Source organism: Phytophthora ramorum (assembly GCF_020800215.1).
Source record: "Phytophthora ramorum isolate Pr-102 chromosome Unknown Phyram_PR-102_s0013, whole genome shotgun sequence".
Classification (NCBI taxonomy): Eukaryota; Oomycota; class Peronosporomycetes; order Peronosporales; family Peronosporaceae; genus Phytophthora; species Phytophthora ramorum.
In genome coordinates this window covers 1,082,854-1,106,800 of record NW_027150659.1, presented here as the reverse complement: position 1 = coordinate 1,106,800, position 23,947 = coordinate 1,082,854, and the positions used below count along the sequence as shown (strand labels likewise).

General features: G+C 56.9%; 10 protein-coding genes across 10 annotated transcripts; 4 read left to right on the top strand and 6 right to left on the bottom strand.

The window, feature by feature from the left end:
• Window positions 1-23: 23 nt before the first annotated feature.
• KRP23_11992 (uncharacterized protein) lies at window positions 24-1,180 on the top strand (the record flags this gene model as incomplete). Its single annotated transcript, XM_067882577.1, has 2 exons — window positions 24-99; window positions 180-1,180. The coding sequence occupies 2 exons, from the start codon at window positions 24-26 to the stop codon at window positions 1,178-1,180; spliced, it is 1,077 nt and encodes a 358-aa protein (XP_067740163.1).
• A 121-nt stretch (window positions 1,181-1,301) lies between these two features.
• Window positions 1,302-2,558, bottom strand: KRP23_11991 (uncharacterized protein; the record flags this gene model as incomplete). The annotated part of the gene is made up of 2 exons (XM_067882575.1): window positions 1,302-1,940; window positions 2,016-2,558. The coding sequence occupies 2 exons, from the start codon at window positions 2,556-2,558 to the stop codon at window positions 1,302-1,304; spliced, it is 1,182 nt and encodes a 393-aa protein (XP_067740162.1).
• A 574-nt stretch (window positions 2,559-3,132) lies between these two features.
• On the top strand, window positions 3,133-6,177 carry KRP23_11990 (Cilia- and flagella-associated protein 221; the record flags this gene model as incomplete). The annotated part of the gene is made up of 2 exons (XM_067882574.1): window positions 3,133-5,976; window positions 6,052-6,177. The coding sequence occupies 2 exons, from the start codon at window positions 3,133-3,135 to the stop codon at window positions 6,175-6,177; spliced, it is 2,970 nt and encodes a 989-aa protein (XP_067740161.1).
• Window positions 6,178-6,329: 152 nt separating this feature from the next.
• KRP23_11989 (Sulfite reductase [NADPH] flavoprotein component) lies at window positions 6,330-9,779 on the bottom strand (the record flags this gene model as incomplete). The annotated part of the gene is made up of 1 exon (XM_067882573.1): window positions 6,330-9,779. One exon carries the CDS (start codon window positions 9,777-9,779, stop codon window positions 6,330-6,332), a length of 3,450 nt encoding a protein of 1,149 aa, XP_067740160.1.
• A 1,395-nt stretch (window positions 9,780-11,174) lies between these two features.
• On the bottom strand, window positions 11,175-11,825 carry KRP23_11988 (uncharacterized protein; the record flags this gene model as incomplete). The annotated part of the gene is made up of 1 exon (XM_067882572.1): window positions 11,175-11,825. One exon carries the CDS (start codon window positions 11,823-11,825, stop codon window positions 11,175-11,177), a length of 651 nt encoding a protein of 216 aa, XP_067740159.1.
• Window positions 11,826-11,992: 167 nt separating this feature from the next.
• On the bottom strand, window positions 11,993-12,508 carry KRP23_11987 (uncharacterized protein; the record flags this gene model as incomplete). Its single annotated transcript, XM_067882571.1, has 2 exons — window positions 11,993-12,037; window positions 12,095-12,508. The coding sequence occupies 2 exons, from the start codon at window positions 12,506-12,508 to the stop codon at window positions 11,993-11,995; spliced, it is 459 nt and encodes a 152-aa protein (XP_067740158.1).
• Window positions 12,509-14,685: 2,177 nt separating this feature from the next.
• On the top strand, window positions 14,686-15,144 carry KRP23_11986 (uncharacterized protein; the record flags this gene model as incomplete). Its single annotated transcript, XM_067882570.1, has 1 exon — window positions 14,686-15,144. One exon carries the CDS (start codon window positions 14,686-14,688, stop codon window positions 15,142-15,144), a length of 459 nt encoding a protein of 152 aa, XP_067740157.1.
• Window positions 15,145-15,191: 47 nt separating this feature from the next.
• KRP23_11985 (Dynactin subunit 2) lies at window positions 15,192-16,779 on the bottom strand (the record flags this gene model as incomplete). Its single annotated transcript, XM_067882569.1, has 4 exons — window positions 15,192-15,293; window positions 15,392-16,380; window positions 16,454-16,526; window positions 16,600-16,779. The coding sequence occupies 4 exons, from the start codon at window positions 16,777-16,779 to the stop codon at window positions 15,192-15,194; spliced, it is 1,344 nt and encodes a 447-aa protein (XP_067740156.1).
• A 520-nt stretch (window positions 16,780-17,299) lies between these two features.
• KRP23_11984 (putative uroporphyrinogen-III C-methyltransferase) lies at window positions 17,300-18,271 on the bottom strand (the record flags this gene model as incomplete). Its single annotated transcript, XM_067882568.1, has 1 exon — window positions 17,300-18,271. The coding sequence occupies one exon, from the start codon at window positions 18,269-18,271 to the stop codon at window positions 17,300-17,302; it is 972 nt and encodes a 323-aa protein (XP_067740155.1).
• Window positions 18,272-19,073: 802 nt separating this feature from the next.
• On the top strand, window positions 19,074-23,576 carry KRP23_11983 (Sulfite reductase [NADPH] subunit beta; the record flags this gene model as incomplete). The annotated part of the gene is made up of 1 exon (XM_067882567.1): window positions 19,074-23,576. One exon carries the CDS (start codon window positions 19,074-19,076, stop codon window positions 23,574-23,576), a length of 4,503 nt encoding a protein of 1,500 aa, XP_067740154.1.
• Window positions 23,577-23,947: the final 371 nt, after the last annotated feature.

Here is a 23,947-nt window from a genome sequence, read left to right as displayed (position 1 = left end):
AACAGTCTCCGATCTGCACGAAGATGGCGGCGCGCATGAGCGAGATGGGCATGTCGGCCATGCGGGCCAGCGAGATTGGGATGCGCCACAGCGCCGCGAGTGCGTCCACCTTGCCTTAACAGATCCTCCCGCCACTGCTACATCCCATCGCTGACGTGTTTTGTGTCTTGCACTACCAGATCTGCACATGATGGTCGGCACCGTAGCCAACAAGGCGCACGGCATCGCCACCATCCTGTCGCGCAGCACCAGTCGCGGCCGCAAGTCGCAGCAGCTCAAAACTATCCCCACTGCCAGAGCGGAGGACGAGGACTCGCCTATGTCACAGCACGACGAGCTGCTGGAGCCCGAGGCGGAGGTGCCAGAAACGGAGTCACAGCCCGAGAAGCAGCAGGAGAAGAAGGACGGGGAACAGGAGAAGGGACTGCCGCCGTTGTTCCCGTGGGAGGTCCGCACGGAACAGGGTGGTAAAAGAGAAAACCTCGCTGTGAAGGAGAAAATTCTAGAGCTCGCGATTTACCGACGGACGTTCATCGAGCCTGCAGAAGGAGAGGAGGAGTATGTATTCGACTACGCGGCACTCAAGGACGTGGCGCGCGAGCTGCTGCTGAGTAACCCCAATTTACGTGAGAAGCGAGAGACGCTCGTAGAGTCCGTGCCTGCTCCTGTGGTGTCCGAGGAGGTATTTTGGCGCAATTTTTTCCTGCGATGCAACGCGATTCGCATAACGGAAGGTTTGCTGTCCTATCTACCGGAGGTGGAGGCGACGCCAATGCCCAATGGCCCCTTTGCCAGGTTTAAGCGTGGTCTGTTTCGCGGCAAGAAGAAGCGCTCAACGGCCGATTCGAGCAAGTCGCGCCGTGGCTTTTTGCCGGTTGGGCGTTCGACTTCTTCAGACAGCAACAAGACCGCGCCAAGTGATGATGACTTAAGCGACCTGGAGCTTGATGTGGACGGCGAAATCGAAAAGGAGCTGGTCAAGCGCCGTCCGTCGCGTGCTGTGGAGCTGCACTTGCAGCCGATTCCCCCGTCTCAGGCTAACGACGCTGGGGAAACAGCAACAATCGAGGCTGACGAAGATGACAAGCCGGAAAACACGTCGACGACTAAAGAGCCGGAGGACACTCCGGATGCGAGCGAGGACAACGACTCGGAAGTGCATACTCCTATTCTCGTGTAGATGTATGAAGCAGTCAAACGAAGCGCTTGTACTTTTCGTAGTGCGTGTGCATTTATCGTCATGTGATTAAATAAACGAGCGCGTTGCTGTAGTACATGACGGAAACAAGTCTGGTGGCTACTCAGTCGGAGTCCACGTAGTTAGAATTGACACGGCCAGCTTCGTCCAGCTGCAGATGCGCTAGCCACTGCGCCGGTCTGGCGCAGTCCACAGGAATTTGCACTTCGATCGCAGGGCCGCCGCCGTAGACATCCTGGTAGTAGTCCCAGCTCTTCTTGTTGATCATTCGGAAATCCTTCTTGATGACAAGACTGGTCTTGATCTGGAAGGTGCCATTCATGAGGTCGTCCGAGATGAGCGGCATATTGTCGACGGATCCTGGACTGTGCTCCTCTTCGCCCTTGTACTTTGACACGAAGAGTAGCCAGCTCCGGATCCAGTCCGCGCTCACGGCGAACCACGTCTCTCCTGGCCGGGGTTTCGTCTGATGGAAATTCTGTAGCTTGCGCACCTCGGCGCGGATGTCGTGCACCACGAGGGACTTGGAGCTGCGTCCGAACTCGTCCTCATGGGTCACGAGCGTGTTCACCATGTTGGACACACGACCGTCCGTCATCACGGTGTAGCTGGACGGCACTCCGTATCCATTGAAGCGCACCGTGAGCTTGCCAGACTTGCGGTTGCTCGGTCCTTCCATGGCCTCCCTCCGCACCATCTCATCCGTTGGCTGCAGGTGGAACGTCTGCTCGTGCGGTGGTTGCTGCACGCGACACAGAACAAAGCACACGAAGCGTCAGCCACACGATTCTCTCCAACTTTACCGCCACAGACGCACCATCTTGAGCTCCATAATGTCTCGGAGTGACAACATGAGCTGTCCGATATCCTTCTTCACCATGCCAAACTTCTCGACGTGACGCACAGTGAACAGGACGCCCACGACACTGTCAGTGTCCACGTCGCCGAAGTCCACGTCGAAGTTCCAGATCGGGTTGAGTGAGCTCTTGACCACTTTGGACTTGAAGGGCTTTGTGGCCAGCGCGTGTTGGTAGCCTCCAGCGGGCAGCGACGACGTGCTGTACTGGTGGCCGCGCGACTGCATGGGTGGCCCCTTGAGGTCGTTGCCTATGTCCCATCCGGCACTACGCTGGAACTGGTGCGAGCCGTCGTCGTGCATGAGCGAGACCTCCACCATGGGGTTACTCGTCATGCCCTTGTGCATCGGGCGCAGCTCCACGGCCGCCACCACGCGCACAGACACGACGCAGGGCGCCGCCATAGCGTCCAGCGCGGCCGAGCCGGGCACAAGCAGCGGCTCGTCGCGGCGTGGGGTGAGCTCCACGGCGCCGAAGCGGTCGGACGCCGTCGAGGACATCATGTCGTTCGCACAGTGAGAGAGCGGCAGGGTCGGACCTTGCGGCAGGAGAGCGAGTGCACAGCGGCGATCGAGCGTTAGTGGTCGTCCGGGGAAGGAAGCGACAATGAACCTCCGTCTCTATTCTGCAAGAGAAGACGAAATCTATATAAAGGGGTAATCATTTGTCACAGTTTCCTTAATATAGCTAATACGAAGAATATGCATTTTACACTTGTATTTGTTGTCGATGGATCGACTTTGAAAACACATACTGTACCTAGCGAAAGCGCACTTACTTGACTTTGTAAGCAGTGGGTTGCCCTGCCAAAAAACCAGGCGGGCCGCGTCGAGGCAACGTCATGAACGGCGCCCGCCCTTCCACTCAGACATCCCTGGCGTGCTGCGACGTTCTCGCTGATCGGAGATTATAATACCTGAACGCCGTCGTCCAGGCTCAGCTCATGCGAGTCGTCTACAACAATACGATTGGAGCAGATCTCGGTGATGGAGCTAAAAATAATCGCCACACCGGTCGATCTTCAAGGGTCGCAACACAATGCCAGACGGATCGCAATCCTCATAGCTACCGGCGGCCATGAAGAGGACGGCCGGGCGCCCGTCGAGCGCAGCTCGCATCGTGGCGTCTCCCTCGTCCCCGATGCACTCGCTGTCGTCCGTCTCACCTGCGTCCTCCCCTCGTGCCCGCAGACCCATGACCACCACCACCGACGAGCTGCTGTACACGCAGCCTGCGAGTGTTCACTTCGGCGGCTTTCAGCTGGAACGCTCGAACCAGCAGCGCGTCCGCGTGCACAACAATAGCTCCAAGGCAGTTCGACTGCGTTACACGTTTCCCACAGGGAAGAAGGGCTTCCGAGCGACGTTCGTCAGTGCGGACCGGCCGTCGTTCGTATCGGCGGGGCTCTGCGAGGAGATTCTCGTTTCGTTCGCGCCGCCGGCAGGTTTCCAGTACTACTACGACTGCATCCAAGTGCGCTGTGAAGAGGTGGCCTACGGGTCTAGCACCGACGTGGCTCGTAGTGGCGCCACACTCATCCCGCTGCACGCGTATCCAATGGTGAACGAGGTGGAATTTCCCTCGCGGATGGACTTTGGCGTCGTGCCGCGCAGCACGTGTGCTCGAAAGTATGTGGACATCACGTGCTCCGTACCAGTGGAGTTTGAGTATGAGCTACGCGTGACGAAACCACATCCAGCATTCACTGTCTTCCCCCTCACAGGCACCATTCCGCCTCGGGGCGAGGCACGGATCGAGCTCGAGTTCCGACCTCTGCTGTATGCAACAGCTAGCGCAGAGCTAGAGCTACACGTCTCACAACTTGGATTCGTTCCCCGGGTTTGTACCCTCACCGGTTCGTCCTCCAGCACCGCCGTCATCACAACTTTGTCCGTGGACGTTGCTGAGCCAAAGTTCAGCAGTCCAACATCTAAAGAAAAAGCTCGACGTCGATCAGAGTCACAGGAGAAGACAAGTAAAACAACCACTCCTCGACAGGATGCCAAGTTCAGAAGCAGACATAATACGCAGGAGCCGCAGCTTGACGATGAAGACGAAGAAGAGGAGCTGGAAAAGGTGCGCGGCATCGAAATTCCTCGTCAGTTAAATTCGGTCACCGGTGTGAGCTTTGTGCTGAATCAAGAACCAGGCAAACTCAAGCCCAAGGACTTAAAGAAGGCCATTGCAGCAAATCGTGCGCTGCGCCAGGAGCAACAAGATGAACAGGTGAAATTGAGTACGGGACATGCTGTCGGTGACGAAGACTCCGCAACGTTGAGCTTTGGAGCCCTCGTGCGAGAAGAAGAAGGGTTTCTGCAAAGGGTACGCGTCAGCAATCAGGTCAAGGACATGTTCTTTCAGCAAGAATTGGGGGAGGTGAAAGAAGCTGAGAAGACACTCGAGTTTCAAAGTCACAATGTGCATCTTGGTCAGCGGCTGCTTTCGCGTGAGCACATCGGCCATCTTACAAAACTGCGCGAGTTGAATTCACAAGCGTTGGCAAGGCAACAGCGAGAACAGCTACGTACAATGTTCATCAACGTGCGCTACGACCCTCCAATTGTTTCGGACCATCAGCATCAGAAAAGTGATGAGAATCAGCCTCTTTTACTCCATGAACTCAAGACAGCAGCGCTACCCTCAAACTTCGTGCCGGCCTACACGCCAGACTTCAAGCAGTATAAGAACGATTTGTGGGCACGGCGCCAGCGTGTTCTCCGCCGTCTAGTTCGTGCTGTGTCAACGTGTATTCTACGACTCCGAGCTCAAAAACGGCTGAATCGTATTCGTGCATGGCTTGGTGGAGCGAAGACTCGCGCGCAGGTTCGGGAAAAGGTTGTTTTGGACTGGCAATCCACTACTCAAGCCATTGGTGGTAACGTGACCAAGGCCAGGAGACCTGACGTCTTGCTTGACTTAGAACAGGAGGCAGAGGCGAGCGATGGGCACTGCCAATATTTCTTGTCTAGCTTCCCAATTGTAGAAGAGAGCACCGCACAGAAGCGCCGCGAGGGCATTAATTTGCCAGCAGATTGGGGCCTGAAGTTTAACTCGTTTACGTTCATGGAGCTCAAGCCTCGTGATGAAGCACTGTTAATGGGGCATGAGCCCCTGCCACTGCCGGCACTTCCGACATACGTGCCGCTGGAACAAGGTCGCATGCTACGTCAGGGTGCTGCGGGTGAGTGTGGCGTAGTTGGCTCTCTACTCACCTCAGCAACTAGTATCCCCTCCGCAGACATTTTACCGGATATTTGCTCGCCATCGCTTCTGGAAATGATACCTCCTGATGCATTTCTGCGCCCGTATGCCTGCGTGCGGCCACTCATGGAAATACAAGGACCACGCGAGACAGAATCGAGATACGCACTGCGGCCACGACGCGTATTTCGTACACCTCTATCAACATTTTCTGCCTGGCAGAGCTCGCAGATCGGACTTCAAAGTAGTGTGGGGTCGCACGATGGAGCAAATCTCAACCTGTCCGACGAGTTTGTTGGTTCAACAGACAGAAAGCATGTCGATCCAGTACTGCTCAATCCGACAGAATCTGCTAGCACCGGGAAAGAGGTGCCTCTATTTGGCAACGTGTGGAACGTTGCAGTCGCAACAACGATGCCACCCCTTGCAGAGTGTCCAGGAGATGTTCCGAGTCTTTCTGACAGCGAGAGTGATGATGATGTTGAAAAGGGAGCAGGCTCTACTGCTGGTGTATCTTGGAATCATGCGCTTGGACTATTTGAGGACCCTATAGGCGAGCAAGAAGAAGAAAAAGAAAGTGGATCCAGTGATGTCTACGAGAAAGGCGAGCTACTGGGGGTCGAAAAAGGTGTCTTCCACTTCGAGCGGTATCGGCATCTTATCCGACAGGAACGTGCATACAACGCTCACCGAGATGAATTGCTGGAAAAGCTTCCTAAGGTATGAAATCTCTTCACAAGCTTCTTAGCCTCGCAGGAGTATCTAACTTTATGAATGCTGTTGGCTCGTTTATAGCTTCTCGAGGTCGTAGCCTCACAGATCGAGCACCCAGACTACACGCTTGTGGTACGAGGTCATGGGTTTGAGAGACCACTACATCATTCCAAGCTGCAGAGGCATGTGCAGCGTGACAAGCGGTAGCACTACCAAAAGGATGTTGTCACTATAAAGCCTGGAACGGCATCGAATGTGGCAGCTTCGCTCGACCTCTGGGTGCAAACAATGGCAGTTCAAATGTACATTGAACTTTCAACACGCTATCGGATACCGACCTTCCCACCCCTGCACTACACTTAGTACACCTCCAGCACGTATCGTCCCTCCTCGCGCATGCGCTCAATCGTGGCGTTCGCCTGGCGACGGTCCAGACCGCCCACCTGCGTAAACGAGCTCACCAGGGCCTCGCGCACATCCGCCACGGGCCAAGTTGGACCACACAGGTAAAAGTGGCCGTTTTGACGAAGCAGCAAGTCCGCCAGGATTTCCTTGTCCTCAGCGATCTTGTCCTGAATGTAAACCTTGTGCTCCTGGTCACGCGAGAACGCGCAACGCAGGTACGTCACGAGGCCATCGGCCTCATACGCATCAAGCTCCTCGCCGTACAGGTACTCCTTCGCCTTGTGGCGACTGCCGAAGTACAGCGCCACGGGACCAACCTTGACACCCTGCGAGCGAAGGAATGCACGCTCCTGGATGAAGGCGCGGAATGGAGCCATACCTGTACCCAGACCTGCCATCACGATCGGGTCTTCGGGGTTTGTCGGTAGCTTCATTACCGACGAACACACCGAAACTGAAAGCTTCTGGCCCACCTTGACGCCCGACAGGAAGCGGGTGGCCTGACCAATGCAGTATTTGCCGTCCGGGGTAGTCCAATCGTGCACCACGATCAACAAATGCACGCTCGTTGGGTTCATCTTCATGCTCGAAGCAATGGAGTAGTGGCGCGGCTTGATACGCGGCACCAGCGTCAGTAAGTCGGCCAAGTTCGGGCGTGCCGACGTGAACTCCTCCAACAACTCCGCGAACGTCACGGTCTCGTCCACACGACGCTTGTACTCATCCTTGCCATCGGCATCCAAAAGCGCCGTTAGAGTGGTCTTCTCCTTCTCGTTTGTGGCACGCTCCAACAGGGCCTGGTAGAACTTTTTCGACGGCCGCCCGAAAATGTCCAGCACGTGCGAGAAGAGCTGGAAATACGTGAGTGTTTCCTCGCTCGGGCCCGTGGCAGCCTCGCCTTTCTTCTTCTTGTGCGCCACCGGCAGCGCCACCAAAGCCTCCGGATCGACGTTGTATGTCTGCAGGAACCTTATCACATCCTTCTCGTCGTTGTGAGCGAACACAGCAAGAGCCTCACCGATGCGGTACTTGATCGCAGTGTTTGTCGTATCCATCTCAAGGTGGAACACATTGCGGGAGTAGTCCTCCGGCGTCAGACGCTCCCACTTGGTCACCGTCACCAGGTCCGTCACGTGATCGCGAACGCCGTGGCGAGCTTCATAGGAGCCGGGGAACATAATCTGCCACGCCGTTTTCGTCTCGCGCGACACCTCCGCGTACGAGCGGCGCTTGCCTCCCGTCTTCGAAGCCGTCGTCGACTCGGGGCTGTTGGCAAACGGAACCTTGCTTGTCGCCACGCTCGAGAACGCCGTCAGTGGCTCTGCAGCCACCTTCTCGTCCACATCCGTAGCCGACAGCCATTCGGAAGACGGGTACGTGAGCGTCAACACATCGCCCCACACAGCCGACACAAACGAACGCAGCACCGAGTGTTTCTCAGCAGGGAACTGCGCCTCCAGCAAAGCCAGCACAACATTCTCGTCGTACAGGCCCGAGGCCTTGAAGAATGCCGTCTGCAGACCCACCGCGGCCACGGCATCATCCTCTACACGAGTGGCAAGCTCGTTCGTGTCCACAACGAGCAGCTGCACATCACGTGAAGCCACTTGCTGCTTGAACGCCGCGCGCTCGTCCACATCATCCGATGTTTTCCAGCCAGCGAGCACTAGCAACTTTCCTCCCTGCTTCACGCTGCTAGCAACGTCGTAATGGACAAGCAGTTCGGGGCGGGTAACCACCACCACATCAGCCTGTTCAACGGGCTCCGACGTCGCGGGCCCGTGACCGCCATCCAGAGCCACTCGCACCTCCAGAGTAGACACAGGGCGCACGGCAGCCTCCTCACCGGCACTGTGCGTTACCACGGCGTTCACGCGAGTGGCAGGGTTCTTGTTTAGTAGATCCAGCGTTGACTCAAACAACTTGTTGGTTTCAGTGCCAGCACGAGCGCTGTCGGCTTCCGCATCGTCAAAGCCATAAAACAGGAATTGCTTCGTGTAGGCAGCGGATCCCTCAAGCTCCAAGGCTTCACCGAACACAACGTCAAACTTCGTGGCCTGATTGCTCGCCGACGCAGGGTCCACCAGAGCAGCGTCGTAGAGCTCCTCGGTCTTGGCCACCACAAACGCGCGGCGGGATGCAGACGTCGCAAGATGACGGAGGACAGCACGACCCATTCCAACCGAGAAAACAGAGTTGCGGAAGACGCCGCCGTACACGCCCGTCACAACAACCGGAGCAGTCTCCACCGCAGGCTGCCAGTACGTCGAATGGAAGAACACCTGCAGGTTCTGAGTCAACAAACCACGCTGGAAGGTGAGTGCGCTTGGCGCCACGTTCTCCAGCGCCACCACGCGCTTCACTGTAGCAGGAAGCGCCTCCGCGAACAGTTTGTGCGACCACGGCAATAACAGGCGGACCTGCACCACGCCCACCTTACCGCCCAGCATTTGCTCGTAGGCCGCAGCCTGCTTCAACGCAGCAGCAGCTTCACCCACAACAACAACAACGTACTCTGCGTCCTCTGCGCCAAAGTACTCGTACACGCGGTACTGACGCTGTAGCACGTGGAACAGGTCGTCCATAACGTTCTGCACCTGCTCCACCACATCTCCAGTCTGGGAGACGCCAGAGCTACTTGTCGACAGCGTCTCGAGGGACTCCTCCGTGAGTGCCTCCACCTTGGCCAGCTCCCTCGCGACGCGCGCGCCGTCGTAGAAGTGTACCAGCAGTTTGTGCAGGCGCTGCGCAGCCACGTGGGCCACCACGGCCATGTCGTGGCACTCCTGGGGCGAGGCTGAGTTTAACAGCAGCGCGCCCGAGTGCTGCAGCGCGTACAGCGGCTCATAGGAGCTGGCGACGGCCATATCGCGGCGAATGGCTTCGCACGCCACGTGGAACACGGCAGGCGCCGAGGTCGCAGCGCTCTGCGCCAACTGGAAGAGGCTGGGCAGGAACAGCGGCAGCGTCTGCGAAGGGATGAGCGCGGACGCCGACGCCCCGACGGACAATGCGCCGCGCACGGCGTCAGCTGCCCCGGCGCGGATTTCGAGCGTCACGACGCGCGCACGCGCGTTGCGCTTCGCCTCCTGTGTCTGCTCGCTGTCGGCGGCGGTCAGCAAAGGGTACTCGAACACGTTGTTGCTCACGTGGCCGGCCACGTGCAGCACGGCGTCCGCGCCCGAGCAGAAACGGTCGGTGCGCGGGAACACACGTCCACTGAGCTCCAAGCGCGCGGCGCGCTGCTTGTGCAGCGGGGTGGGCACCAGCGACGCCGTGGACGTGTCCGACGCGTTCTCGTCCACGACGTCCACGGCGAGAGCGGCCTTAATCGGGGCGGCGCTGCTACCGACGGACACGGCCGCGAGGCCCTCCTCGGCCTGGTAGTTGGCGGCTGTCGACATGGCGCGAGTTGAAGTGCGGTGCCTTGCGCGGCCAAAAGGATAGTGAAAGGATAGTGATGGCCACTGGTGAGCCATTGCGCACCGTTTGCATATAGACGAGCCGTGAATCGCAAAGTGGACGCTTGCAATTGGGCCGATCTGATTGGCGTATCTTGGCCAATGGTCGCAGCAGAGACCGCGGAGTCAGACTGCATGGGATGGACGGAGCCAACTGTAAGCACACCGATTACGCAGGTTCGTCTAGCGAAGTTTTGTAGCGGTAGTAAAATGGTGTGCCAACACTATTGCCACACCATTTTTACAATCGCTGCAAAAGTTCATCACCTTGAATCCCATGAATGCCACCGCGGCGGTGGCTTCGCAAAGAGAGAACGCCAATACAGACCCAAGCAGTATAATAGTATGCAGTGTTCAATAATGCCCCCCAGCAGCTGAAGAGAGCACGAGCGACTGCAGTCAACAACGTCTCCTTGCTCGCTGAACTCTTGATCCGGCTTGGCGCTGTTTCCCAATTTCCAGCGAACGAAGCGGCGCGCTGTTCAGGACAGGCAACTCCGTAGAAGAAAACGTGTGGAGGAAATGGGAGTATCAACGTGACCAATGCGCTCTTTTGCGCGCTCTAAGAGAACAGCTCACTTACGCGGACCATTAACCGAGCAGCACAATCCGAATTCACGGCACGAGGCAAATACTCAGCACCGGGGACACGATGCAAATGCCAGTACTGGTGCTGCTGGCATCAGTACTTGCCAAAAGTGCTTCTTCCACAGACCTCGATAACACTATCAGTCTCAGCAAAACAATTCAGCTTCAACACGAACCGAGCTCTGTCGCGGTGGACCTCTTCCTGCCGAACGTCCCTGGCCAAGTGCACAACGGCATGTACAAGCAGATCAGCGATGGTTCGTATCTTCGAGATTTGTCTTGGCTGAGCGTGTACTTCTCGCTGCGGCGTATGCCACAGATGGAGACAACGGAATCAGCGGTGAAATGGCAATTCAGGGCTCACGAGTGTAGACCTCACGAGAACGAAGAAAACCGTGTCTGCTCCGAAATTGTTGCGACAGAGCTAGAGAGTGATCGTGACCAGAAACGACTTCCTCGCAGCGATGCACCCCACATTATCGACCGCCAAAGCCCACTTTCTGCTGACGACCGTCGTCTTCAGTTTGAAGAGCCCACGACTGTAGCCCCGCCGATCTTCACCACGCAGACTGCCTACTACAGTTGTGCTTACTCGGGCGGTCGTAGCAATTGGTGTTGCGCACAGTCCAACCAAGGATCGGGAGGGCCGTACTGCTGGAGCCTATCGACGTGCAGGCAAGAATACTCGGAGTGGAATCAGCAAAACATCATCTGCTGCACCGCGAGTGCGGGGGACTGCGTTCTCACGTATCAGCCTGTAATGCGCACTCCAACGCCGACAACCTCTGCACCAACAACCATAGTACCCGCCACGACAACACCCAGAACTTCAGCTCCCGCAACTTCCGCACCTGCGACAGAGGACCCATTCGCTAACATCCCGATACTGGCCGATACCACAACGCCCGCTACTTCCACAGCAGCGACACGAGCGCCAACAACGGCTCCTGCAACGTCAGCGCCAGTTACTGCAGCACCAGCAACGACCAGGACACCTGTCACGCCAGCTCCCGCAACTTCCGCACCCGCGACAGAGGACCCATTCGCTAACATCCCGATACTGGCCGATACCACAACGCCCGCTACTTCCACAGCAGCGACACGAGCGCCAACAACGGCTCCTGCAACGTCAGCGCCAGTTACTGCAGCACCAGCAACGACCAGGACACCTGTCACGCCAGCTCCCGCAACTTCCGCACCCGCGACAGAGGACCCATTCGCTAACATCCCGATACTGGCCGATACCACAACGCCCGCTACTTCCACAGCAGCGACACGAGCGCCAACAACGGCTCCTGCAACGTCAGCGCCAGTTACTGCAGCACCAGCAACGACCAGGACACCTGTCACGCCAGCACCCGCAACTTCCGCACCTGCGACAGAGGACCCATTCGCTAACATCCCGATTCTTGCAGACACTACAACACCAGTCACGCAGAGTCCTGCAACATCGACACCAACAACTCAACCGGCAACCACTACGGTGCCTACAAATTCTCCATCGACAACGACAGCACCAGTAAGTACCACGCGGCCATCGACAACGCCGTCGTCCACTTCAAGTCCATCTACGACAACCCAGGCTTCAACGACTTCGAGCCCTGCGACGACCACTACACCAGTAATTGCCACGCAGCCATCGACCACGCCAACTACATCAACCGATGTACCTGTCTTGGCTGATACCACACAGCCTTCGACATCAACAGCTCCAGCAACGACGAGTCCATCAGCGACCACACCACCACCGACAGGAACTCCGACAGTGACAGCTTCTCCAGCAACCTCGACCCCATCAGCAGGAACTCCGACAGCGACAGCGACAGCAGGAGCAACAACATCCCCGGTGACAGTGACTCCAGCGACAGGAACTCCGTCAGTAACCACACAACCAACAGCTTCGTCAACGCCGACGACAGGAACTCCGATTTCGACAGCGACGGTATCTCCAGCAACTGGATCTCCATCAGTAACGACTCAGCCAATTGCTTCATCAACACCGACAACAGGCACCCCGGCAGCAACAGTGGCAGCATTTCCAGTTGTAGAAACTCCGTCAGTAGCAGCGCAACCGACTGCTTCATCCACACCGACTACTCCAACGCAACCGTCGACGACGACATCAACAGCACCATCGCCAACCACGTCTGGTTCTTTAACGGATATACCTGTGCTGGCAGATACTCCAACTTCTACCACGCCTTCATCGACAGGGGTGACGTCAACAGAAACTCCCGGTTCTACTGCAGAAACCTCAACAACACCAACAACAACACCTGCTCCAGGGTCGACAACGCAAACGCCTGTAGCCAGTGCTCAGCCTCCAACGTCAACAACTGTGGCTGGAACTTCATCACCTGCAAACTCAAGCCCGCAATCGCCCTCTGCAACCTCGGCCGCAAACCAGCCAACCAATACACAACCTGGGTTGACATCGCAGCCGTCCACCACGACGCCAACGACTTCGACTCAGACTCCGACAACGAACAGTCCCCTAGCAACTGCCCCCGTACTTGTTGACACGCAAGTCCCTGCAGCGACGAATCCGGCTTCGACTGCACAAACGACAGCATCCACAGCTGATCCAGCAACCAGCGTGCCACCAAATACAGCAAGCATCTCGCCGACAAGTACACCCCTTGCATCAGGAAGCTTGCCTTCTAGCACCCCCTCAGAAAATCCAAGCGGTTCCCAGACAAATGCTCCATCCAGTACGACTACGGCCGCGAGCAGTTCATCAACAGGTTCCCCTACAACAAGATCAGCGTCGAGTGATGGTAGCAGGGCAGCGACGTCGTCATCGGTACCATCTCTGAATCCTGGAAGCAGCAATGCAGTTGATGGTGCAGGAGCTGAGAGTGCATCGATAACAAACGGGCCAAGCTCCTCAGCGTCGACATCTTCGCCAGATTTGCTTGGTGGGAGTGATGCCGCAGCCACGATCAAGCCTTCAACTTCGGCAGACTCTAGCGTGTCGAATGAAGCCAAGGAGATCACTGAGGGATCGAACTCGATGTCATCCGTGGCGTCAGCGGCACACCCTCTGATTGAATCTCAAGGTAATTCAGGAAACGGGGGACTCAAAGGCTCTGCCAGTGACAATTCGCCAGAAAGCAGCCTTCCAAGTATCAGCTCCACGACAAGCGAGTCATCATCTTCCGACAGTCAGTCAAACATTATCGTAGGTAGTGGAAACCCCACTACCATATCAAACGCCAGAGATGAAAACGATGCACGTTCAGACGGTGGTGATAACGAGGCTTTTCACCGAGCAATCATCGACTTCACGCATTCATTGGGACCTACTCGAGACACTGCCAGCAACTCCGCAAACATTTTGATAGGCACTGCGGTCACTGCGAATGTTGTGAGTGCTGCCATCAGCATCGCGACAGTAAGTACGTCTGCTGTATCGAGTGTTGCGTCTGGGACCGCGCCTGTTGTGGACTTGACAGGGCTCTTCATGATGCTCAGCTACCTGCAGTTCATCGCATCGAGCAGCCATCTTAGTCTCCCCACAGCACCAGACTTCTTTTTTCGCTTCACGGATTCGTTGGGATGGTGTAATTTTCAACCGACAGGAGCTAGCGGTCCCCCTTCTAGTAGAAGTTCTACTGGTGGAGATGATGCCAAGGAAAAACTCGCCAGCGAGGATGCCTCAAATTTCACGGTCGCAGATGGTGACATTATATCGGGAGTGCTCGCATACGCGGAGAGAATCAATGTCCAACCCGAAGAGCTGTTCACTAAAACTGCGATCGTATTCGTGAGTGTCGTCGGAGGTGTCGCGGCGGTTGTGGCAACACTCTACTCTCTCTTGCGTCTTCTGCTGCGGCGAAAACTGGAGCTTTTGATTCAACGACTTGATGACCTGCCTCGAGCGAAACTTTTGATGCGTTTGGTGATCCAGTCTTGTTTATCCATTTGTCTCCTGAGTGAGTACGCTCTGAGCATGACGAGCTCGTTCCAGATGCGATACAACGAACAGCAGCAACATCATGGTAGCAACAGTGCATTCGCTTTCGCGACCATGGCGCTTACAGTAGTTTGTTGTGGGTTGATTGTGCTGGGCGTCGTGAAGATTTGGAACAAAAGCGAATAGGAGCTCTCGAACCCGGACTTCAAATTCGCGTGGGGGGCATACTACAAGTACTATCACTTCGAGAACCGCTATTTCTTCGTGGCCAAGATGGCCGCTGAAATCCTTTCGGGCGTAATTATTGGGCTTGTGAGTGATGTGCCATCTCAATTGACCCTCCTCATGACTCTACAGCTCGCCATGTTCCTCTACACGATCGAAAGTGCTCCGTACTCCATGGAGTTCCAAACAGTGTGCTCCTCCATCGCATTCGTAATGAAGATGGTCACGTACGCGCTGATCAGCTCCTTCCTTACGCCTTCCACGGAGGTTGGGTTGCAGAATTTCGTTGGTACACTCGTTATCGTGTTGCAGGTGATGCTGCTGGTGCTCTTCAACTCTCGCCAGCTTTATATCCTGTACAAGCAGATGAAGTACCTTTGGGAGCTACGACAAAATCACCTGCGAAGCAACAAAGACATCAAGCACGAAACAGAGCACGCAATGATCATAAGAAACTCAGTTTTCGCGCTCACACCTGCACCTGTCTCTCAAATCATCCCCACAGCCACCGGCCCACAGGAAGCAAAACGCAACTCGATGGTCACCACGCCAATTCAGTTTCATGTTGCCGCGTGTTGATTCAAGGCCTCCCTCTAACAAAGCAATACGAAACTGGAGACAAATATCTAACGGCCACCGAAAGACGCGAGCAGCTTGGCCATACGGTCGTCGAGCTGCTGGATGTTGGATTGAAAGATCTGCACATTCTCGGCCAAGCTCGCCTCCATCTGGACAACCACAAAACAATAGTACAAGTCAATACGACTGTAGTTATACGTCCATGTAATAAAGGCTTCAGTGCTGTATGCGCGGGCGGGATACATACGTTGGTAAGTAAGGCACCATCCGAGTCCAGGAGCTCGCCCAATGACGCCTGAGTCTGCTCCATCTTGTCCACACGTGCTGTCGCATTCAGCGCTTCGTCGTGCGCCGATTTAAGCGTGACGAGGCGGTCCACGATAGTTGGCACCGAAGCCGCTACGGCATCGAGGCTGTTTAGTTGGTCGTAAATCTTCTGGATCTGCTCACGATCAGCTTGCGAGTTCAGAGCACCCTGTACACTTGGCGATTGCTTCAACTTGCTGAGCAGCGTGAACTCGTGAACCAGAGCTGTCGTGCGTGTCTTGACTGCATCCAGATTCTTTTCGGTCATCAGGGCGACACGTTGCTCCAGCTGCGCCACTGCCGATGTCAGGTCAGCGCTTGACGCACCGCTCAGCGAGCTCAAGCCGTCCAAACGCAGTTCTTGACCCTGGAAGCTTCCAATAGCTCTCTCCAGCATCGAAATACGTGCCTCAAGCGTAGCTACTCGCGACTTAGCATCCCGGTCGACAGCATTCAGTTCGCCGTTGCTGTAGATCTCGTACACAATGGGCGCACCTTCAGCCGACGAAGGCGCCGTCGTTTGTCCCTGCTGCTGCCGCTTTAGCACATCAATCTGCTGGAAAAACTTGGCCGTCAAGTCCTTCTGCAGACTCAAGGCTGCGTCAGCGCTGGAAGCTGCTACGCCCGCATTGCTGCCAGAGCGCAGGAAGGGCTGGAAAGCAGCATTCTTCTCCAGAGCTGACAGGTTCAGTTGCAACGTGTTAAGCCCTTGCATGACCTCGTTGAACTCTGCCTCCTGTCCAGCATCCACCATCACCTTGTGCTTCTTGTGCTCGGCGTCAGCTGCCAGCAACGTCAGATCTGCCTCCAGTTCCTTCAACTCCAGCGACAGCCGCGTGAATCGAGCCAGTGGTGACTCCAGAACCGTCTTACTGCTGCTGCTCTTGGCAGCCGAAGCCTCGTACTCTGTCTGCTTGGGTAGCGCGGGCTCTGCATAATGCCCAACAAATAAACATTTCAGTAAAATATTCCGCGTCGTAGATTTTTGGGCATTGCGACGCACTGTAAACTTTGCCCATGAAAACTTCGAAGGCCTGCGTGGCCGGGAGCTCCTCCTCGTCCAGCTCCATCGAGCTCTGCTCGCATTATTACAAAAAAATAAGTACAAGATTTTCATCGATCCTACCGGTAGTGCTTGCGGCAGCGTACCTTGTCGTGGAAATGGCCCTCGGCTTCTGGACTGGTGCCGGCGCCTGCGCGCACATGGCGGGCGGACGCATTCGCTGGCGCGTACGGCTGGAAAGCCACCTCCGGCTCGGGCGTCTCGAAAACCTCAGTGCTCATGACCTTCCTGCGCTTGATCCCCTCTTTCTCTGTTGAATAGTCCATGGCGATGAAAAATAAGAAACGCATTTTAGACCAAAATCACAAATTTAGTCCGCTTCAATGTAGCCATATCACAAAATTGGCTTCAACGTGCCAATTTGCACTCTCGCCCGTTGGTCACCACAGCTCCACTGCCTCAACCAGATCGTTACACCCACGAAGCTGATCTGCATACTCGACAAGTCTTCAGCCGATTGGCAGCAAACAAACACCACAATGGCGCTCTTATTGCGACCGTCTTTGGCGGTGTCCTGCAAATCGAGTACCAGCGTATTACAAACTACTCCACCTGCGCTGAGCAAGTCATACCTGTCGGCGCAATTAAATTCAATGCGTGCGGCCCTTTGAGGCGTTCAGTTGACCCTACTCATGGCCATGCTTCGTGTCCCGTGGAAGTAAAGGAACCCACCCTGTTCCGGTGGTGCTTTAGCGCGCAAACTCCCTGTCTCGAAGTTCCAGACAACAAACTCTGATCTAGAAACAATCTTTTACCATGGAATGGATTAACGTTATTAAATACAGCCTACGCTTGGGTGCTGACTACGCCCGATGCGACGGAGTACACCACCGACGCCAATGCCAGCAGCACCATGAACACACTCATGATCGACAGGTCGAAGCCAAAAACTTCTGGACGCTTGGTCTTGGCGTTCAGCACGATGTGCTCGCCCAGATCAATCGCTGGGAGGCTCGAAAGCGGCGCGTATGAGATCGTATACTTGGCGGCACTCTCGGGCTTGAAGTCAACGCCCCGCACGGCGTCGTAGTTCTTGAGGTAGGTCAGCGCGTTGACCACGTTGCCCAGCACGAGCGTTCCGGGCGGATCGATACAGCGGCGGCGTACCTCGACAGCGATCTCGCCCAGCGTGCTGCGGATCGTGGACGCGTCGCTCATAGTTGCCGCGTGGATAATCGCCGCAGGCATGTCGCTTGGGTATCCGCGCTCGGTCTGCAGCGCCTGAGTGAGTCCTTCGATGCGGCCGATGGCCATGAGGAAGATTGTCGTGCGGTGGTCGCAGTACTCGGGCAGGTCCGGGAAGCGGTCCTGCTTGCCGTGGCCCGTGCACACGAGCACCTGGTCAGCCACATCACGCATGGTGGCGGGGATGCCCGCACTCGCAGGCGCCGAGAGCGAACTGGAGATGCCCGGGATGACCTCCACGTCGAAGCCGGCCTCGGAGTAGATCACGGCCTCTTCTCCGCCGCGGCCGTACATGAACGGGTCGCCGTTCTTGAGGCGTACGACGCACTTGCCCTGCGCGAGCGCCTCGAGGCCCCAGGCGTCCAGTTCGGCCTGCGCAAGGTCAGCCTTACCGCAGCGCTTGCGCGCCACACGCACTTCGCAGGTGGCGATCTCGAGAATGTCGGCGGGCACGAGGCGGTCGGCCAGCACGAGGTCGGCCTGATGCAGCGCGCGGTAGGCCTTGAGTGTCAGTAGCTCTGGGTCGCCCGGGCCAGCGCCCACTAGCAACATCTTGCCCTTGGTAGTGGACATTGTCGGTCGGCTGGCGTGGGAGCTTGGGACAGGCAGGTGGTGGCGCCGAGTACAATGAAGAATGGCATGTTGCCTCTCGTGCGTGGCCCGCCAAGAGATGCGAACGGGTCAAACGTAAACGAGCCCGAGACAGCCCATTGGATGACGTTAACCTTGTGGTCCACTTCATTTGGATCAAGCATTGCAGCCAATCAGAAATAAGTTAATCCAGACCTCCTGCAATACAAGATCAAGTCATTGGGCGACTAAGGAAATGGGCGCTAAATTGGACATCTGCTGTAGGTACTATGATCAGTCGCGCGCAGCAAAACTTCAACTCGAATCTCGCCCTCGATTGCTCGCCCCGCCGCAGCGAGAGGAGCGCGTTCAAGCGCAAACGCGGCGATTACCGACTCGTGTTGCGGACGAACTTCGTCCAATCAGCCCGATCACGCACACATACAGGGGCGAGCAGGCGCGCCGATATCGGGTCTGCGAGGTCCTGACGCATCAAGGTGCAGCATTCGTTCTCGCAGGTCACGTGGAAGCGCGTCGGCTCGATTGCGTTCGCTGATTGGTGGAATCCGTGACGCCGTCCCATTGCCCTTTTTCATTGGTTGCCGTTTCGACATAGCCGGCACACCATCTGTCAGTACCTCTGTCACTGAATCGGGGGAGCGCGCTGCCCTGCGTCAGCGGCAATCTTGTTGCGGTTCGGGTGGTGAGCGCCCGCGCTTCGACTGCACTCACCATTCCGCACGCCGTCGCGCAAGTGCCAAGTGACCACCACTCCTCGTCGGTTGTGTACACATACACGCACAGGATGCCGCCGTACACGCCCGCCGTGGAAGAGGCCGTGAGCCACGTGGCCTACGCGCTCAGCGACTTCTCGTACCTGGTGCAGCCCGTGCCCTTCGGTTCGGCGCTAGAAAAGTACATCGTGAGCGCACGCCGCAACGTGTTCGACCAGGTGGGCAAGGTCGAGGAGGGCGCCGTGGGCCAGGAGCTCATCGAGCGCGCCTACGCCGCCGCCGCGCGCGGCCAGTTCGTCACCCTCTTCGCATCCTCGCCCTCGGCGCTGCTGCAGATGGTGCCCGCTATGTACAAGCTCAGCAGCGCGCAGTTGCCCGCTGTCATCCACGTCGTGGCGCGCGAGCACTCGGACCTCATGGCCGTGCGCCAGACCGGCTTCGTCATCCTGAATTCGCTCAACGCCACCGAGACCGAGGACATGGCGCTGCTCGCGCACGTCGCGTCCCTGCGTGCCAACGTGCCGTTTCTGCACGTGTACGACGGCGAGATGACTCACAACGACCTGGAGCAGCAAGTGGCTTCGACTGCCACCAAGTATAACAATGCGCTCGTGGACTACGAGTACCTGGCCAACCTCATCGGCCTCAAGAACGCCTCGGAGGCCCCCGAGTTCCGCCAGCTTGTGCTGAGCAAGTCAGGCGTGGCAGACAACACCGATGACGCCGAGCTCTACTTCCAGGTCTCACCAGAGTGCATCGCCAAATACAACGCCGTTCCTGACGTCGTAGAGGACGTCATCAAGCAGGTTTTCGCCAAGAAGGGATACCAGCTCTTCGAGTACTTTGGCCACCCAGACGCCGAGCAGGTGCTCGTGGTCATGGGCACGGCCTCCAGCGTCGTCAAGGATGCGGTCGAGTCGCTTTACACAAACTGGAAAGCCAAGGTCGGCGTTATCTCGGTGCGTCTGTTCCGTCCGTGGTCTACAAAGAGTTTCCTGAGCGTTGCCCCCGCTACGGCCACCAAGTTTGCCGTCCTAGACCGCATGGACGACGCCACCAACGTCGGGGAGCCGCTGTTTATGGATGTACTGGGCTCCTTCCAGTCGGAGGACTGGCAGAACAAACCGGTGCCCACAGTCATAGGCGGCAAGTACGCCTTCAACGTGAACGAGTCAGTGTTCGACGTTGTGACTGCACGCACTCTGGTGGAAGATCTTGCCGCTGATAAACTACAGACCGGCTTCGTTGTTGCCTCCCCGTCTGCCACGGAGGAGCTTCACGCGAAGAAGTCGGCGACTACGCAACTCGTGAACTCGTATGTGTCGTCGAAGGACGGCTTTGAAGCCCCCTACGTCAAGATGCTGCTGCAGCTGTTCGAGAAGCGTGCCGTGATTGCGAACCTTGTGCACTCTGAGACGGTCTGGAAAGCGCAGGACAAGACGGTGGACGACAACGTGGCCCTTGAGAACGGCGAGTTTGGCTTCGGCGTTCACCTCGGCATTTTGTCCAAGCGCCAGCAGCTCAAGGACAAGGTCAAGGCGCTTGTTGCGGGTGAGCACGCGAAGAGCATTGTGTCGCAGCGCCTGCTCGAGTGCCTCGTTCAGTGGTCCGAGAAGCAGCCCAAGCACGACGAGCTTGCGAACGAGATCACCATTCTTCTCGAGAACGAACAGCACCAGGGGGGTGTCCTTGCGGAGATCTACGCTATGAAGCAGTACTTTGCGCCGCTCAGCCAGTGGATCCTCGGCAGCGAGGAGTTCTCGCGCGATGTCGGTGCCTCGGGTGTGCATCAGGTGCTTGCCAGCGGTGAGAACGTCAACCTCCTTATCCTCGACACGGAGCCGATGAACGCGGTCTCCAAGAGCAACCGCAAGCGCGACCTTGGCCTGTACGCGATGCAGTATGGAAATGCATACGTCGCGTCTGTTGCTCTATACGACTCGTACTCGCAGGTGCTGCGTGCGCTGAACGAGGCTGATGCTTTTGACGGCCCTTCGATTGTGCTTGCTTACGCTCCAAGTGCCAACAACATGGAGCAGGAGACCAAGGAGGCTGTGTCGAGTGGCTACTGGCCTCTGTATCGCTACAATCCTCTTCTAGAGGATGTGGAGGGCGAAAAGGCTTTCTCACTCGAGTCCCCCAGCATCAAGAAGGAGCTGCTGACGTTCCTGCAGCGCAACAACCAGCTGAGTCTGTTCGCAAAGCAGGCTCTGACAGCCCCCACGACCACCTCGGTCACGGAGAAGTACGAGCAGATTGGCCAGCAGGCGCTGAAGACCAGCTTCGAAGCTCTTCTGAACGGCTTCGGTGGCCAGCAACAGGAGCCGTGGCAGGTGGACACCAAGCTGTGGCTGCTTGTTGGCTCGGACAACAGTCACGCAGACGAGTTCGCTTCGAAGCTCGAGGAGGACGCCCTGAACTTTGGCCTGAAGAACGTCGAGAAGATGGACATGAACGAGATGGCCATCGACCAGTTGCTGGATGAAGCCAACGATGAGAACGCCTACGTTGTGTTCGTCTGCTCTACTGCTGGCCAGGGTGAGTTCCCCAGCAACGGCAAAGAGTTCTGGGGTGAACTTTCGGGCTTCAGCTCGACTCTTCCGCTGCAATACGCTGTGTTTGGTATGGGTGACAGCATGTACTGGCCTCGGGAGGATGAGAAACACTACTTCTGTAAGGCTCCTGTGGATCTTGACGCTAAGCTGAGCGAGCTTGGCGCCAAGCGCATTGTGGATCTTGCTAAGGGCGACGATCAGGATGAGGATGGTCCAATGACTCAGTTTGAGTCGTGGAAGCCGCAGTTGTGGGAGCAGATTGGCATTCCTACGGACGTGGTGAACCTGCACCAGGGCACGAAGAAGAAACAGCGCACGAATGAAGAGATCAAGCAGCAAAGTAACTTCCTGCGCGGAACGGTGGCTGAGGGTCTCGAGGATCGCACGACCAAGGCTCTTGCCGCGGACGACACGCAGCTTACAAAGTTCCACGGCATCTACCAGCAGGACGACCGTGACCTGCGCGAGCAGATGCGTCTGGAGAAGAAGGAGAAGGCATTCTCGTTCATGATTCGTGTGCGTGTTCCCGGTGGAGTGTCGACTGCCGAGCAGTACCTGATGATCGACCAGCTTGCCGACTCGCACGCGAACGGCAACATCAAGCTATCCACTCGCCAGGCGTACCAACTGCAAGGTATTCTCAAGTGGAACCTGAAGCCTATTGTGCAGGGCATCAACCGTGTGCTGATGGACTCTCTCGCTGCTTGTGGTGACGTGAACCGTAACGTGATGGCTACCGTGAACCCGTCGTGCTCTGTGGAAACCCACCAGGAAATCCTTGGTATCGCACGTGACATCTCGGCCCACTTGACCCCGAAGACGAGTGCTTACCACGAGATCTGGCTTGACAAGAAGATGGTCGCTGGCGGTGAGGTGAAGGACTTCGAGCCGTTCTACAGCGAGGCGTATTTGCCACGAAAATTTAAGATCGCTATCGCAATCCCGCCATCGAACGACGTGGACGTGTTCGCTAATTGCCTGGGTTTCATTGCTATCCTGAAGAAAGACAAGCTGGTCGGCTTCAACGTGAGCGTGGGTGGTGGCATGGGTATGACCCACAACAACAAGAAGACGTTCCCGCGTCTCGCCGACGTGATGGCGTTCTGCACGCCGGAGCAGGCCAAGGATGTGGCTGAGAAGGTCATGATTCTACAGCGCGACTTCGGTGACCGTGTGAACCGCAAGCACGCTCGCTTCAAATACACCGTGGAGGACCACGGCCTGGAGTGGATCCGTGCCGAGACGGAGAAGCGCCTGGGCTACAAACTGCAGGAACCGCGCAAGCACAAGTTGCTCTCAAACGGTGACCGCTTCGGCTGGATCAAGAACTCGCACGGCAAGTACCACTACGGCATGTTCGTCGAGGGCGGTCGTATCAAGGACACCAAGGAAACCGGCATCCGTACGGGTCTGCGCGAGCTGGCCAAGGCGTTCCCGCACGTCGAGTTTCACCTTACGGGCAACCAGAACCTGAGCCTGGGCAACATATCGGAGGAGGAGATCCCGCAGATCAAGGCATTCATGGAGAAGTACAAGTTCGGCAATGACAACTACTCTGGCATGCGTCTGAATTCGATCGCCTGCGCTGCTCTGCCTATGTGCGGGCTCGCGTTCGCTGAGGCTGAGCGCTACCTGCCTGTGCTGATCACCAAGATCGAGGATATGCTAGAGGCGAACGGGCTGCGCGACGACGCGATTGTGATCCGTATGACGGGTTGCCCCAACGGCTGTGGTCGTCCGTACCTGGGCGAGATCGGCTTCGTGGGTCGCTCCCCAGGGATCTACAACCTGTACCTCGGTGCAGGTTTCTCGGGCGACCGCCTCAACAAGCTCTACAAGGAAGCTGTGGACGAAGCGCAGATTCTGGAGGAGCTCGAGCCCATTATCAAGGATTACGCCGAGCACCGCAACGACGGTGAGAAGTTCGGCGACTTTGTCATTCGCGCTGGCTACGTCGAGGCCTGCTTGGCTGCCCCGCTTGTAGAGAACCGCGCTGCTGGCGAGACCTTCCACGCATAAGTGGGCTTGTCATTAGGTGTAACGTAGTATCAATAAATGCTTTCAATCGATCGTTCTCATGACACAAAGTTTTCCATGCGTCCATCCGTTCAAGAGCAGACAACGAACACCGGATCAGTCGCACTCCTTTGCGTTGCGGCGGTTGCTCGAAAGCGCAGCAACAATGAACAAACTTTCAACAACCACCACAGAGATGAAGCAGGCTGTGGCACCGACAGCGAGCCTAAAGGAGAACTTCCTCGCCATGGACATCCACAGTCCCGGAGGTGTAGACGCACCGAAACGCACGAATAAACTGAACTTTTGCCAGCTGTTAGCCGATCATGGGGGAGATCTGACGTGTCCCGCGCCTTTGCCGGTGTCCGTCCCAT